We start from the raw sequence: 17,667 nt of genomic DNA, 5'->3' as shown, positions 1-17,667 counted from the left end.
AAGCCTCACCTGTCCTTGGTCCCACAGGGCTGCGACGTGCAGGTCTCTGCTGTTTTCTGGACCACCTGTGCTCTGTGGAGGTAGAGGGGGATCCACATCCCCAGAGCCCCCGTGGCGAAGGAGACGGCCGAGGTAGCCAGGGAGGAGAACACGTAGCTGCGACTGTGGGGACAAAAGGGTTTGCGTGTGTGAGGAAAGATTGTAGGTCATTTTGAATGCAGTTTCACCATCACGATTTCCTCCAAAGAATCCTGAGATCTGTAAGGGTGCTCTGAATTCTCTGTAGGATGTCCCTCACATTTCTCAGGATTTCCTAGGAAGAAAGAGAGGCTATTAAGACAGTTTAAGTCTGTGGGTGCAGACGATCCCAAAGTCCCCCAGGTTAGGACTGCCTCACTGCAGTGGCATGTACAGCACCTAGCACACTGCTAGTGTTGAATGGCAACATTCATAATTGCCACCATGGGAGACATATGGGCAGTCTAATGCAATACTCAAGGCTCATGCATTTGGGGGAGGGCACAATTTTGCCCTTTGCTTGAATTTGCACAACAGGAAAGTCCAAAGTTTCTAACGAAGGAAACTTACCGACTTCAAAAAATTAGCAGCAACAGTACCTGAGGTCTCATGTCTAAAATGCATTCCCTGCTACTAGCCGGCTCTATCATCTGAATCTCCCAACCCAATTCCTGGGTCTACTAGAAAAATTCTACTGGAAGTACATAACAAAATGTTGAGGTGTTATGAGCATATGTGGCATAGAACTGTAGCTTATGAACTAGATGCCCAAACAAGGAACATGAAGATCATTGTTCTATGGAATTATATATCCATGCAGGAAGATTTTTGCTCTCTGTCAGTTTGCAGATTAGATAAAATTGTTTTAAAATGGTACAGCAGTGACATACGATTCCATGGAGAATCTCTAAGATATACAGCATGATTGGAACAGTGCCAACCATTGCCTGCAAAGAAAACTGGCTACACTGAAAGGCTACAAGGAGGGAATACACTGGGAATCCCATTGGCTCCCAATGCTCTGTTATACTGTGAAGGAGATGTTTGGGTGAATTAGCTTATGAATACCTATGCTACATACATAACTGTATTTGAAGCATGTTGATTATCTTTAACTTTGTATTTTCCTTAAGCAACTATGGCAAAACTGGCATCTTTTATACATATACATAAAAGGACAATCTCAGAATTTCAAGAAAAATGCGATGTGCTTTTCAATTATATAGCTAGAAATTTGGAACATTATTGAATTAAATTGAGACAGAATGAGGAAGATTTAGGTAGTATATGTTTAATAAACAAGTAATCAATACATGACTAGATATGGAAAAATATGTGGAGAACAAAGAATACACATGAACACATGAAGCTGCCTTATACTGAACCAGACCCTTGGTCCATCAAAGTCAGTATTGTCTACTCAAGACTGGCAGCAGCTCTCCAGGGTCTCAGGCAGAGAGGTCTTTCACATCACCTACTTGCCTAGTCCCTTTAACTGGAGATGCCGGAGATTGAACCTGGGACCTTCTGCATGCCAAGCAGATGCTCTACAAACTGAGCCACAGCCCCTCACCCCAAATGTAATGTAATGCAATGCAAAGAGTGATATAATTCAAAGAAGTTGCTAATTGAATTGTAACTTTGAGTGGTAAGCTTCACGCTGATAATTACATAGTGCTTAAGCTTTAAAGCTTTAATGTTTGTTTGTTGGTGCTTGTTAAAAATAAAATTTTATACCAACCCCCCTCCGCCTTTGTATTTTTCTAAAGTAAAAAAGATTTGTCAGCTATGCAATAAGGATACAATTAAAAGAAAAAAAAGAATGGGCCCTGCTTGGGCACAGCCTGCTTACTTTCTTATTAGGGCCTTCATGTCTCTCAGCCAGGAGGTCCGAGCCTTCAACTGCGCCCCCAGCTGTTCAGCATTGCCTCTCTTAGCAGCAGGAACAAATATCAAGATGAGAGTCCCCGTGATCATTCCTAAAAGTGGAGACACCTGAAAAAGAGAGAGGGAAGAAGGAAGGGCCAGTGGTGAGTACTGTCTGGCTATGCCTTTTTTTAAAACACAGGTAATAGTGTGACCGTGACCTCCTGAGCCAATCTAACAGCCCCCTCAACATAGAATCATAGAGTTGGAAGGGACCACCAAGGTCATCTAGTCCAACATGAAAAATAAGAAGAGCTGGTTTTTATATGCTGACTTTCTCTACCACTCTAGGAAGAATCAAACCAGCTTACCATCACCTTCCCTTCCCCTCCCCACAACAGACACCCTGTGAGGTAGGTGGGGCTGAGAGAGCTGTGACTAGCCCAAGGTGCATGGGTTGAACTCAATGGTTGAGCGATTTTAGACTTATATTTATGTTGATTCCAATTATGTATTATATTTTAAAATCATGCTCTCAGAGGCTTTTTATGAGTGAGTGATTACTCATGACAAGTATTTATTGGGGTATATACTTGCTATCCTTTTTATGTATATATATGTATATTTATGTATATCTTTTATTTGCAGGTCTTGGACCGTATTAAACTTATTGAATTGACTAGCCCAAGGTCCCCCAGCTGGCTTCATGTGCAGGAGCGGGGAAACAAATCCAGTTCACCAGATTAGCCTCCGCTGCTCATGTGGAGGAGTGGGGAATCAAACCCGGTTCTCCAGATCAGAGTCCACTGCTCCAAACCACTGCTCTTAACCACCACACCACCAGAGAAGAAAATCTGGCACAGTGACAAAATACCCAAGTCAAAGCACTGGAATCTGCTATATACCACTGGAATTTGTTTATATGCCTCTTTAACCAGACTTGAGCCATGAGTGCGCTGCCATTGAAATCGGTTTGAAAAAATGGTTTGACTGCCACAGCTTGTTTATAAGTCCAAACTGTTCCAAATCCAGGGAAAGCTAATTTTGTGAGGATGCAAATGTTTCTTGGTTAGGGATCACAGGCCCTTCCTGCAGAACGATAAACCCTCAGCTCCTTTGTTCAGGAATCACAACAGGCTTGAAACTGGTTAAAATTGGCTCTTTGTCTTCAGAAATTCAGCTTAAATTGTGCATGAAGTGGGGAATCAAACCCGGTTCTCCAGATCAGAGTCCACTGCTCCATACCACCACTCTTAACCACTACACCACACTGGTTTTTACCCCCCAGAACAACATATAGACAAAACTTCCTCTGGAAGCGTCCAAGCAAAGGCTGGACAGTCATCTGGACAGTCATCATGCTCTAGCTTCTTTGGATTTCCTGTGTCTGCGCAAGCGGCTGGGCTAGATGGTCTATAAGGGCCCCTTCCAACTCTATGACCTTTCAGGAAACATTGCAGGCCCCCTTGTCTCATGGAAAACGTTGTCCAAAAAAATTCAGCCCAGCTGAGCTTCATGGAGAGTTGGCCAGAATGCGGCCTAGCCCATCTCATGACCGCAGAGAGGGTATGCACGTGGGTCTACGAAAGGAGGCATTAGCATGGCTTCACTAGAAGGACTCTCCCACAGAGTAATATTTTATTTATCTCCATTCGATCAAACATGCATTGAATGCTTATAGCAAAATGCTTGCTCTTTGCGGTTCCTTTGGTCTCCCAAACTTAATTTTCAGTCATCCCATTTTGGAGCTAGAAGAGCTACATGCTTCCTGGAAAAGTATGTTTTTTGGGGAACTCTGTGCCATTTATTCAAGTCCAGGCTTGCACACCAGAATCCCATACATGCCTGTTTCCTGTGGCCTGGCTTATGACTGCAGTTCCCTACAACAAATTGCATTTTTGCCTTGTTGATGAGGTTTTAAAGAGAACTGTCAACTGCGTGAAGAATTCAAGTTGATCAATCAGTTAGCAGGCAGATGGTTCACAGGCAAATTAATTCGTTACATTTAATTAATTCACATATTATAAATTTGCATATTACACATTTGCTAATGATGTACTTAAACACATTTTGCAATATGCAGATTAAATATATTTTCATGTTGCTAATTGGCTAGTATGGAATACTTTTCTGAGATGCTGAAAGAAGGGTAAGTTAATTTAACAGACTATCACTCATTGTTAGGAGGAAAGGCATTCTCTTTTCCATTCCATATAACAGTTAATAGTCCAGAATGGAAACACACACACCCCCAACACACTAACAAGTCCTTTACATTGACAGCCAATGTAGCGTAGTGGTTAGAGTGCTCGATTAGGATCTGGGAGACACACGTTCAAGACCCCACTCAGCAATGGAAGGTTGGCTAGATGACCATGGGCCAGTCACACACTCTTAGCCTAACCTACCTCACAGGGTTGTTGTGAGAGAAAAAAATAGATGAGATATCAATATAATTCCCCCATGGGATTCATTAGGATCTGAATATACAGAAATATCATGGCCTGAATTTCTCATTTGCAGATGGAGGTGGGAGAAAGCCAAGATATGACAGATAGAGATGTCTATTTAGCGTTAAAAGTATGACCCTTTCAACAGCCACAAATGATCCCGCCACGAGATTCCACTCCCTGAAACGGCATTAACGAGAAAAGGACGGAGCATCACTTTGTGCTGGCAAAACTCCAGTTGGGGGTCGAAGGTCAGGAAACAGTACTGCTGGCCCGTTTCCTGTGGGCTATTTTGGCCAAGACATCTTTTTTATCCATGCATTGTGCACTATTCTTCTCCGCGCATTCTTTCACAACCCCCGAGGAAATAAAATAGAAGGAAACAGAATGTCTGGATGCAGGAAAATAAGTGCGAAGTGAGGCGAAGCGTCGTTCCACCCAACCCCGCCGCCAAACCTCCCGAAAACAGGAAAGCATCCTTGGCTCTGTTTATTGACAGCCAATGAAACTAAGAGACAGCAGAGTTAATGTCTGGCTGCAATCTTTGCTTTCCTGCCCTGACAATAATCTACTAAGAACTGGTAATATCCTGAACACTCACAGATCATACGGTTCAGCAAGGCTACACCATGTGCTGTTTAGCCTAGATTCAGTTTTCCTGACAAGCAGCTTATTATCATAATGTATATAAACTGGGATGGAGCTAGAAAAGATTCTGAAGTGTAAGGATGTGTCACTGGCAACCAAGATCAAGTTAATTCATGCCATCGTATTCCCTATTACTACATATGGGTGTGAAAGCTGGACGTTGAAGAAAGCTGATAGGAAGAAAGTAAATTCCTTTGAAATGTGGTGTTGGAAGAGAGTGTTACGGATACCATAAAAAAAAGTAAAAGGTAAAGGTCCCCTGTGCAAGCACCGGGTCATTCCTGACCCATGGGGTGACGTCACATCCCGACGTTTACTAGGCAGACTTGGTTTACGGGGTGGTTTGCCAGTGCCTTCCCCAGTCATCTTCCCTTGACCCCCAGCAAGCTGGGTACTCATTTTACCGACCTCAGAAAGATGGAAGGTGGAGTCAACCTTGAGCTGGCCACCTGAAACTGACTTCCGTTGGGATCGAACTTAGTTCGTGAGCAGAGCTTGGACTGCAGTACTGCAGCTTACCACTCTGCGCCATGGGGCTCTTTACGGATACCATGGACCACCAAAAAAACAAAAACAAATCAGTGGGTTCTAGATCTGAACTGACCCTAGAAGTTAAAATGACCAAACTGAGGCTATTGTACTATTGTCACATTATGAGAAGACAAGAGTCACTAGAAATGACAATCAGGCTAGGAAAAGTGGAAGGCAGCAGGGAAAGAGGAAGATCCAACTGGAGATGGATTGACTCTATAAAGGAAGCCACAGACCTGAATTTGCAAGACGTTTTGGAGGGCATTGATTCGTAGGGTCGCCATGAGTCAGAAGCGACTTGACAGCACACACACATATAGCACCATATACACACATGGCAGCGATAATAGCCCAGACTAGCCTGAGCTTGCTCAGAATTTATGCAGGGTTTGTACTCGGATGGGATACCACCAAGGAAGACTGGGGATTCTATGCAGAGAGAGGCAATGGCAAACCCACCTCTGCTCATCTCGTGCCTTGAAAACCCCACGAGGTGGAACTCCATGGGGTTGCCATGAGCCGGTTGCGACTTGATGGCACACTTTACTTTTATATAGCACCGTTTACACACACACACGGCACCTTGCTAAAGCACAGGGTCCCTGACCCCAAGAAGCTTACAATTAAAATATGGCATAGGGGAGAAAACAAACTTAGGCCAGGGTGGTGGGGATATGCGCGGGGAAGCAGCAGGTGTGAGGGACTAAAAACCATTGTCGTTATCATTGCGATGTTCAAACCCCCTCCACACCTACAGTCCGAAGTGGTACAGCCCAGCAGCGGATTCATGGTGTGGGGTTCCCGCTTGCCCTTTCCGGCTCTCACGCCCATTCCTCTGAATCAAGCTGTTTCTGGACTGTACCACTTCAGGCTATTGGCAGGAGACAGAAGGGTCAGGTCTGAAGACTCACCATAAACGGAAAAAAAACATTTCCAGAGGTAGAAAAACTATCATGACAAGGAGAAGGCTAGGTGGAAATATGTCATTGGCAAGGCACAAGTGCTTACCCATGGGACTTGCACACAGTCTCACTTAGTGATATCACCCACATAAAGCAATGGCGCGTGCTCAGCACCAGCACCCTAGAGATTGGTACCCCACACCAGAGTTGAGCTGAAGTGCTAATTCAGCATGCACAGCTACTTCGCATGAGTTCAAACAAGACCCTGTGCGAACCCCACATATAGGTTTGTTCTCCTCGTTCTTGTCACATTTAAAATCGAACCTCAGTCCTCTTTCCTGGCATGTTAGCTTTCTACATGCAAGGTGATGCCTGGGCATTTTAGCTGTTTGAAAGGAGGCATTAAAACGCGTGACTTTCTTCTCCTCCCCACTGCGCGTCGGGAAGTGGTACAGCCTGGGAAAGCATTCTCACTTACTAAATACAGAAACCAGGCCTCGGTCAGCAATAAAGGATCTTTAATACAGATGTTTAAACAAAACATTTTAAAATTGGCTGCTACTCACCCGCAGGGCCCAGTGCCAGTCACCGGCTACTTGCTTGACGCTTGATCCAGTGATATACCCTAAACCGCTGAAGAGACAAAACAAAACCAAATCCAAGCTTGTTAGGGGAAGATAAAGCACTATTCCTTTCACTTGTTCACGCTTCCTAGCGTGCCCAGTCCCCCAGTGCATCTAGAAAAGGAAGCAGTACAATCTAACATGTATAAAACAGAAACAGATTAAAACACTGGGGGTTTAACACTCCAGAGATGTAAAAAAACATCCACCCAGCAGCTTAAATGGCAATATTAAAAGCCTGTTCAAGCGCCTCTGGAGAAGTTCCACTTTTCTGATCTTCATGAGGCAGGGAATTCCACAGCTGCGAACTCCCAGAACAGTGCGACTGTTGTGAGCCCATCAACAACTGCAAAAACCATAGGAGCACGGTGATCAATGTCAGATGAAGAAGAAATCTCCTAGAAATCTGTGTTTTTAAAAAAATTAAAACCCAACATTTTTCTAGCTCCCAAGAGGAAGATGACAAGACGGCAAATGTTCAATCAGGATTATAGATGTTCTACCTGTTGTAATGGTTATTCTTTCTCTCCATAGAAATACTAGGGGAGGGGCTGTGGCTCAGTGGTAGAGCCTCTGCTTGGCATGCAGAAGGTCCCAGGTTCAATCCCTGGCATCTACAGTTAAAGGGACCAGGCAAGGAGGTGATGTGAAAAACCTCTCTGCCTGAGACCCAGGAGAGCTGCTGCTGGTCTGAGTAGACAATGCTGACTTTGATGGACTAAGGGTCTGATTCAATATAAGGCAGCTTCATGTGTTCATGTGTAGGAGCCACAGTTCTGTAAGGGGAGGTCTCAGAACCTGCATTTTCCAGGATTCTTTGGGAGAAGGCAGGACGGTTAACCAGGCCTACAACCGACAGCAATTTGTAATGCAGATATGCCCTGATTGGAGGCAGCTCTCCATGCAAAGGCCTTTCTCATCCATATAAGCCTTTAATCAGAGAGACCTGGCACCCTGTGATTTCTTAATGCTAGTACCTTTCAGCTATTCTTAAACGAATACATAAGCTTAGGGGAGACTCATTTGGGAGGCTTATGCTTGTACATTACATGAATAAGCAAAGATTTGCGTAAATTTGCTATCACATGACAGGGATAAATTGTGCATCGAGGCATTGGAATGAGCTACAAATGCAGTTATTTGAATACTTTGTATTGCAACTGTAATGCAAGTATTTCTTTAACAGCTGAGTGTTCAAATGAAGGGAGGGTGTTGAAGATGTATCTCACCTGGAGTGATGTTGGGTCAAGGGCCAATCTTGCAAAACAGGGTATTCTAACATTAAACACCATCTCGCCCAAAAATCCTGGGAGCCAGCGTGGTATAGCGGTTAAGAGTGGTGGACTCTAATCTGGAGAACCGGGTTCGATTCCCCACTCCTCTGCATGAAGCCCGCTGAGTGACCTAGGGCCGGTCGCTCTTCTTTCAGAACTCTGTCAGCCCACATGGAGGCAGGCAATGGCAAACCACCCCTGAATGTCTCTTGCCTTGAAAATCCAACAGGGCTGCCATAAGCCAGCTGTGACTTGATGGCACATGCACACACCCAAAGTATGAAGGAATAGAGTTCAACAACAGATACACCTCATATCACTTTTAGGTCTATCTAAGGATAATTTATTAAGCATGGGGAAAAGGAAATCTATATCAGTTATTAAGAGCTATACAAAAAAGTGGATTATTCCAGCTCCACAATGCGTGCTCGAAGAGTACGCTCTACTCAGTTCTTAGGTATCCTTCCTCCTCTGCGAACTCCACCATATTTCAGTAACTTAACAGTCCCGGGTTTCCGAAGAGCCTATATGCTTGCTCGTTTGAACGCCGCGCCTTCAGCAATGCTAAATGGAAGATTTGGAAATTTACCCTACCCTGAAAGACTTTGCTCATGTAATGATGAAGACAATTGATACACTTTCTCACATGATGCTGGAGTGTCCCCACTTTGAACTCCAATGTGATCAATGGATCACTCCTATTTTAATGAAATTATCTACCACCACAACAGATGATAAAATAGTCCCCTTTTTGCTGGTGGATAGAGATCCAAGTATCCACCATATTTCCCTTAAATATAATTTTTTTTTAAAAAAACTCCCCATTAACTGCTCAAGACCCGTAGGTCATGGGAGCTTGAAAGGAAAAAGTAAAGGTACACCTCATAAAGCTACCAAGAGTGAACTATGGAGCGTACAGCAGAGGTATGTAAGGTGTAAGCCAGGCAGACTTCAGCCAAAATCTCCACTCCTTCATGAAACTCACCAGGTGATCTAAAGCCAGTCACTCAGCCTCATCCTAACCTAACAGGGCTGTTGTGACAATCAAATGCAGAGGCAAGGGAACCACATACCCAGGAAGGGAGAGATAAATAATGTGATATATGGGAAGAAGGTCTGAAGGCCCAGGGCCTCTGATTCAGGGAACTCTGCTCCTGTTTTTAAAACACACAGGAAAGGCACAAATTCCCTGTTCAGTTTCCTGGAGTTCTCCGCAGGAAAAAGCTGCCTTTATCAATATTACAAGCCCTGGGATGCATTTTTTCCCCTGAAGAGCAAAAGGAATGCTTTCAACTCTTTGTTTCAAGGCTGCACATGACAAGTCTGGGATAGTGTGTTCAACTATCCCGTCACACAGATGTTTTGTCACCCGGCCGATTACTGGAAAGATTTCCCTTGGTGGAAACCGAGACTCACAACACCGACTGGCTCTGCAGGAAACAGCCCTGCCAGCTGGAATTTGGAGCCGAGCCTTGCATGCCCACCCTGTCTGCAACTTTACCCTGCTGGGGTCAGGCATTGTGAAGGCAGCAAATTCCTTCTGGCTACAGAATCAGATACGGCATCAAGCTGATAAAGGAAACTTGTCAAGCGGAAAGAAAACAGCAGTCCCAAAGTTTTGGCGGAACACCTGCTTTCTTGTGGAAGGCTCCAGGTTCAACTCTTGACATCTCCAACTAAAGCACTTCTTAGCTCCAGGTGTTGGGAAGAAGAAGAAGAGTTGTTTTTTACATGCTGACTTTCTCTACCACTTAAGGAAGAATCAAACCAGCTTACAATCCCCTTCCCTTCCCCTCCCCACAACAGACACCCTGTGAGGTAGGTGAGGCTGAGAGAGGGTGACTAGCCCAAGGTCACCCAGCTGGCTTCATGTGGAGGAGTGGGAAAACAAATCCAGTTCACCAGATTAGCCTCCACTGCTCATATGGAGGAGTGGGGAATCAAACCCGGTTCTCCAGGCTTTGCGTGCAACATGGGGAATCTGCATGACCAAGGATTCAATCCCTGGCCCTTCCCATTCAAAGGATCACCAGAGTAGCACAGATCAGGAAAGACCTCTGCCTAAGACCCTGGAGAACCACTGCCAGCCAGCTGTGGTCCGTTGGAAAAGCATCTGTTTTGCATGCAGAAGGTCTCCATTTCAGTCCCTGGCACCTCCAAATAAAGGTTCTCAACAGCTGAGAAAGACCTTGGAGAATGACTAGTGCCCCTCCTTCCAGTCACAGTAGACTCTGCAGAGATAGATGGACCAATGGCCTGACTCAGTATAAGAAAGCTTCCTATGTTCATATAAATGCATTCCGAGGAGCAACCTATGTGCTGATAGGTTAAGGGGGGAGCACCTGCTTTGCATGCAGAAGATCCAAGGTTCAGTTTCTTTACTTAAAATGATCTCAGGCAACAGGTACTGGGAATTGCCTTTCTTTTCCTGAAACCCTAGAGAGCTGCTGTCAGTCAGCATGGACAGTACTGAATTAAGTGGTCTGACTTGGTATAAGGCAGTTTAAATGCTCAGTCGATCTGCACCAACAAAGTGACATTTGACAGGCTAGCAAAAAGTCACTCACTGACCTTAGAATACTAAAGCCTATAATTCTCCAGTTCTCTCCAGTTCTCTCCCAGTCTACTGTGGAGAGCCAGCTTGGTGTAGTGGTTAGAGCGGTGGTTTGGAGCAATCAATTGAGGTGGGGTCATAATACTTAAGAGACTGAAATATGTTATCGGGAGGTCCCGGGTTTGAGTCTCACCTGTGCCACAAACTCACTTAATGAATTTAGGTATGCCACTGTCCTCGACTGAGGAGTCCCGTGGTGCAGAGTGGTAAGCTGCAGTATGGCAGTCCAAGCTCTGCTCATGACCTGAATTCGATCCCAACGGAAGTCAGTTTCAGGTTATGGACTCAAGGTTGACTCAGCCTTCCATCCTTCCGAAACAGGAATCAATAGTCCAGACACATTGTTCAATTCAGGCCACTCCCCTGTAGTCAGTTACTTCAGGGTGTAGAAGCACAGAGACATAACGCAGACCATACCTGCCCAGGGGGATTGCAAAATAGAAGACGGAGAGCATCAGCGTCCGGGTGTTTTTGGTGAAGAGATCTCCAATGATGGTGGGGGCGATGGTCGAGTAGCTGGCTTCGCCAATTCCAACCAAGCCTCGTGAGAGGACGAAGAGCCAGAAATACTAAGGGAAGACAGAGAAAAGGTAAATACTCACGCCAGTAAATTGGCATTATCATCACCATAGACAGTTTAAAGCATTTTGACAGCATATCTTGGTCAATTTCCCTTGGAGCAAGCAATTGAGGTGGGATCGTAGTACTTAAGAGACAAGTGTGTGTGTGCGTGCGCGTGCGCAAAGTGCTGTGAAGTCCCAGCCAATTTATGGCGACCCCATAGGGTTTTCAAGGCAAGAGACATTTGGATGGTGGTTTGCCATTGCCTGCCTCTGCCTGGACTGAGAGAGTTCTGAGAGAACGACGGCTGGCCAAAGGTTTCCCAGCAGGCTTCCTGTGGAGGACTGGGGAATCGAACCTGGTTCTCCAGATTAGAGTCCACCGCACTTAACCACTACACCATGCTGGCTCTCACCACCATTATTAAGGCTTTATATTTCTGCATAGCTCAGGCTGTACGCTTGCTGAAAGCTCCAGGATCCCACCCAGCCCCCTTTGGGGAGGGGCCATGGCTCAGTGATAGAGCATCTGCTTGGCATGCAGAAAGTCCCAGGTTCAATCCCCAGCATCTCCAGTTAAAGGGATCAGGCAAGTAGGTGATGTGAAAGACCTCTGCCTGAGACCCTGAAGAGCCGCTGCTGGTCTTAGACAACACTGACTTTGATGGACCAAGGGTCTGATTCAGTAGAAGGCAGCTTCATGTGTTCATGTGTTCAAAAGCAAGCCACCAACTCGTCACTTCTGTAAGGTAAGCTCAAAGTACATCGAATGTGCTATCCCAGCACCTCTTCCAAACACACGCTTCAAATCCACCGTCACCTCTCCTCCTTTTGGTGCTAGAAACTCCACCTTGATATCCATTTTGAGAACTGTAACGTGCCCTATAATTACAGGTATAATTACCATCTTCCGCAGCCCTTGTCATATTGAAGCCAGATGTGTGTGGGTCGAGCCCTAAAGGGCAAACTCATGACTCAAGGCCATTTAATTAGTGTCCGTTGCCCAATGCTAAACCACGCTGGGAATACTGCAGAGATCAGCTGATGCCCAGGAAAGCCGCATTTTAGAGGGGCGGTAATTTTCACAAAAGGGCACGCATGCTGAATGAATTAGCTGGGCAGAAGAAATTAGCAATGGGAATAAACGGGGAGAGGCAAGTTTTTTTAATTTTCTGCAACACAGCAATATACGCGCACAAGGGAAAAAAACACAATCCAACACAGGATTGGCCCCCACAGCAAATTTTAAACGGCTACATTTTCCTCTAAAATGGCGTCAGCAGCCACAGGTTAGATGCGTGGCCGCCATAACATGTAGTTTGATTCTAAGAGAATGAGCTGTGATCCAGGTGGTCACCGGTTCACATCTCATCTCTGCTACAAACTCTAGTTAGCCAAGTCATTCCTCCTTCACCCCACACCCTCGTCCGCAAAATGGGGAGAATACTGATTCACTATTGCAAGGGAAAAGTCTAATTTAGAACATTTACATGCTGCCTCTTCGGAGACAGACCTGCTTGATGTGGTTCACAAGTAAAAACAGTACAATAAAGTACTAAACAATAGCATTAAAACAAGCCATAAAGGTATATGAAGTACTTTCAACACAGCACTATAAAAATCCTTCGTAGCAGTATCAAAAGGAGTCGGTTGCATTCAAGAGCGTTGGACCCCTAACTCAACAGAGGAGTATTCCCTTTCAGTGCAGAAGGTCCCAGTTAAAGGATCTGAGTCTTGGAATGCCCCCTCTGCCTAAAACCTTGGTGGCCCAGAGCAGACTCTACTGGTAAAGAAGGATAAGTGGTTTACCTCCATACAAAGGATGTTAATACAGCCATACAGTGCTTTTTGTTGGCAAACGGCTTGTCTTTCTCGAATAACAATCCTGAGGGTAGTGAGGAGGAGAAGAAGGGACTTAACTGAATGCTCCCCTTCTGCCTTGTAAGCAGTTGTTGACAATTGGGAAGCAAGTTCTTGAGAGGGGGGGGGGTCTAATTTTGGCAGGATTCCAATTGAACAGCAGAAAGAATGGCTACGGAGACCACCTACTGGCAAGTACTTATGTCATCGTCGGTAAATCTCCTTCACCCCAGAACAGATTGTTTTCAAACTTTAAAAAAAAAATGTTTGTGATCATTCTTTTTTAAAGATCAATGTATATATGAATAAGTATATGAGTTGCATTAAACAGTGGATAGCTTAGCTGGGGGAGGGAAGGCAGCATGGTATAGCCTGATCTTGTCAGATCTTGGAAGCTAAACAGGGTCAACCTTGGTGAGTATTTGGAAGGGAGACCACCAAGGACACACATGAACACATGGAGCTGCCTTATACTGAATCAGACCCTTGGTCCATCAAAGTCAGTATTGTCTACTCAGACCGGCAGCGGCCCTCCAGGGTCTCAGATAGAGGCCTTTCTCATCACCTACTTTCCTAGTCCCTTTAACTGGAATACCAGGAATACCAGGGTTGCTGTGCCGAGGAAGGCAATGCTAGTCTCTTGCCTTGAAAACCCCATAAGGGGTTGTCATGAGTCACCTGCGACTTGACAGCACTTTAAACACACAGCTTAGCTGGTATATCAGGGAGCCAAGTCTAATGTGGTGTTTTACGTGCTGGTATGGATATCTGGGCCCAGGCTCGCCCAATCTTGTCAGATCTTGGAAGCTAAGCAGGGTCGGCCCCGGTTAGTATTTGGATGGGAGTCCACCAAGGAAGTCCAGGGCTGCTACGCCGAGGCAGGCAATAGCAAACCACCTCTGAACGTCTCTTGCCTTGAAAACCCCTGTGAAAGCTCCCATAAGTCAGCTGCGACTTTGACAGCACTTTCCACCACCATGGATATCTGCAGTGCAAAGCCCCGCACGCGCCAATCTGCTGCGTCTGCTTCTATAATAAAATGCCTGTCCTCCGCTGAAAGGGGAAAAGCTTGGCTGGTGTGTCTAGAAAAAAAAAATCTGAAGAGTGACAAGAGCAGAAATGCCACCCTCTTCCCCTCAAGCATTCCCTTCCCCAAGTTTAATTTTACATGAAAATAAGACCTGTCAACGTACTGAAAGGTGAGCTGAGTTTTTATAGCCCCTCTGCAGAGTGAAGTATTTTGTACAAAGAAGGTACAGCTTACAGGAATGCTCCAAGGGTAATGTTTATGGGAAGAAGCTTCCTAATGCGTAGAAATCCCGCTCAGGGGATAATTCAACTGAAATCCCTCCCCCTTTTTTTTTAAGTTTTTGAAACTGAAATGCATAGAAGGAGCTGGTTGATAGAAGGAGTGTAGTTGCTAGGAGTGTAGTTGCTAGAGCACTGGAATTGGAACAAAAGGATCTGGGTTCAAATCCAGAAAGCTCTCCTGTGTACCTAACTTTATAGTTAAGCAAGGACTAATGACTGTGGTTCTCAGTTTTTCCTCCATCAGTTGAGAGATATTGGGACTCCTTATATCTTGACATGTCCATGAAAGATGTGGAAGGTTCTGGGTTCAAATCCAGAAAGCTCTCCTGTGTATCCAACTTTATAGTTAATCACATACTAATGACTGTGGTTTTCAGTTTTTCCTTCCTTAGTCAAGAGAGATATTGGGATTCCTGATATTTTGACATGTCCACAAAAGATGTACCGTGCCAATCAGAAAATGAGTGGTCCAACGGGTGGTATCCAAAGTGGTGCACCAACTGGTCCACGGGTCTTTCAAATTCACACTTGTAAACCTCACCAGCCACTGGTGACATCTCTTGAGGTTTCTCTCTCTCTGTACCTTCAGAGTTGCAGCGAACAGCCACAAGAGAGTGACTTTATAGAGGCATTCAGCCAAAGGACGTCCAGCTGGCTTCCCTCCTTTGAACTGCTGATAAAGCCACACACACTGAAAAGGCTCTTGGAGTCTAAACTGAGGACTGAATCTCAGCGTCTAGCTATTGACTATTATTGTATTTGACTGATGGCTAGGGTTGCCAGGTCCCTCTTTGCCACCGGTGGGAGGTTTTTGGGGTGGAGCATGAGGAGGGTGGGGTTTGGGGAGGGGAAGGACTTCAATGCCATAGAGTCCAATTGCCAAAGTGGCCATTTTCTCCAGGTGAACTGATCTCTATCAGCTGGAGATTAGTTGTAACAGCGGGAGATCTCCAGCTAGTACCTGGAGGTTGGTAACCCTACTGATGGCTGATTTCTTATCCAAGTAGTTCTAGCTTTGTGGGGCTCACCATTTTTAGAGTTAGAGCTGTGTCGGATTAGGATCAGGGAGACCTGGAATCCAATCTTCACTGAAGCTGCTTGGGAAATCTTGGGCCAGACTCCCTCTCTCTCATCCTAAACTACCTCACAAGGTTGTTGCAAAGATGGAATAGATCAGGGGAAATCCATGTGTGCTGTCCTCGGAGGAAAAACGTAACAGGTCTTCCTGTAATTTTGGCAATCAGGCGCCCTGAGATACTGAATGGTATGGAACAGTGGCACGGAAATGTTATAATCACCAAGGCCACAGCCAGGAGTGTTGGAGAGCCGGGGCCAGAGGGGAAAGGGATCGATCCAAAACTGGCAGAACTCAATTGCCATGCTGACAATAGTCATGATAAGAAGTCTGACACTAATTTCGTATTTCTTTTTGAGAAGCAACAAGATGTATATCTGAAAGATCAGCTTTTTTTAAAAAAAGTGTGCAATACTCTTTGCAGACTTACTTTGCCCCACAACCCTTACGCAGCAATATTATATGGAACAACCCCCCCATGTTTTAAAAAAAGCTTGAGAAGGGCACCTCGCACCTTCAATGCCCCCCTCTCCCATTCATCCTCCAACTGTGAGTATCTGAGCAAGTATAATCCACGCTGTAATAAGCCTTAAGCACGTTCTTGTGCTCTCCTTCTAAATTACTTCACAAAAAGAGAATTACGCTACTGTTCCTTCGCGGCCACCGATAAAAACTAATCTGCTCAAGTATGTCTAAAGCCTAGAGGCAGCAGCCTTGCCATCGCAAAAGACACATGATCCTTAAATCCCGGGTCACGAAGCATTCAAAAGTGCATGTGACACGACAGAGGCTACAAAGCGCGCTGGCAATTCTAGGCAAGGCTTTTTACACATCCAGATGCCAAAAACGACAATGGAACACTTCTGGTGGTCACGTACAGCTCACAACTCAAGCCAGTCCAACGTATTATTAACAGTCTACAATCATTGCTGGATTGTGACACTTCCCTCGATAAGGCACTGGGGGGGGGGGCAACCCTTTCTTGCTTACAGACAGCCTGCTAACCTAAAACAACTTCTCATCTCATTGTCTGTTACTTTGGAGAGCCAGCGTGGTGTAGTGGTTAAAAGCAGTGGTTTGGACTGTGATCTGGACAACCGGGTTTGATTCCCCGCTCCTCCACATGAGGGGCAGAGGCTAATCTGGTGAACCGGGTTGGTTTCCCCACTCCTACACACGAAGCTAGTCACAGTTCTTGGGCTAGTCACAGTTCTCTTCGAGCTCTCTCAGCCCCACCCACCTCACAGGGTGTCTGTTGTGGGGAGGAGAAGGAAAGGGAATTGTAAGCTTGTTTGATTCTTCTCGGGAGGTGGTGCTCCTTCCCTGGAGGTTTTTAAGAAGAGGCTAGATGGCCATCTGTCAGCAATGCTGATTCTATGAACTTAGGCAGTTTATGAGAGGGAGGGCACCTTGGCCATCTTCTGGGCATGGAGTAGGTGTCACTGGGTGTGTGTGGGGGAGGCAGTTGTGAAAATCCTGCATTGTGAAGGAGGTTGGACTAGATGACCATGGTGGTCCCTTCCAACTCTATGATTCCTTAAGTGGTAGAAAAAGTTGACATATAAAAACCAACTCTTCTTCTTCATCATCCACAATGATAAACTATTTAACAGTAGCACTGACTCCAGTACCAAGGCCTGCAACAAACCAAGGAGCCAACTTTGCTCTCATATAGATCCTAGCAACACCATCACTGGGCCCAGCAACGTCAGCCATACTATCTCAGGTTCATAATCCTGTTTATTTTCTAACGTGATTTATTTCATCACATGCCAGTAATGCCCTTCCACCCTCTACATTGGACAAACAGGCCAGTTCCTGCAACAAAGATTAAATGGACATAAGTCTGACATCAGAAACCACAACATTCAAAAACCAGTGGGGGAACATTTTAAACTTCCAGGGCATTCAGTGGCTAATTTAAGAGTAGCGGTT

The 17,667-nt window shown here is 45.4% G+C and overlaps 1 protein-coding gene across 2 annotated transcripts in view; it reads right to left on the bottom strand.

The window, feature by feature from the left end:
* The window catches only part of LOC130491376 (sphingosine-1-phosphate transporter SPNS2-like), a 122,981-nt gene that overhangs the window by 29,074 nt on the left and 76,240 nt on the right, over positions 1–17,667 (bottom strand). For both annotated transcript variants that reach the window (XR_008933861.1, XM_056865096.1), the window contains exons 4-7: positions 11,344–11,495; positions 6,982–7,048; positions 1,871–2,013; positions 10–162 (exon numbers count right to left, since the gene is read on the bottom strand). Coding sequence is in view for 1 of the 2 variants with exons in the window: in XM_056865096.1 (XP_056721074.1) it covers positions 10–162; positions 1,871–2,013; positions 6,982–7,048; positions 11,344–11,495 (515 nt within the window). In the remaining variant the exon portion in view is untranslated. The remainder of the gene's footprint in view (positions 1–9; positions 163–1,870; positions 2,014–6,981; positions 7,049–11,343; positions 11,496–17,667) is intronic.

This window comes from Euleptes europaea, chromosome 19, assembly GCF_029931775.1.
Source record: "Euleptes europaea isolate rEulEur1 chromosome 19, rEulEur1.hap1, whole genome shotgun sequence".
NCBI classification, from domain to species: Eukaryota; Metazoa; Chordata; class Lepidosauria; order Squamata; family Sphaerodactylidae; genus Euleptes; species Euleptes europaea.
Note: the sequence above shows the minus strand (reverse complement) of the source record. Positions and strands in the feature narration are given on the sequence as shown.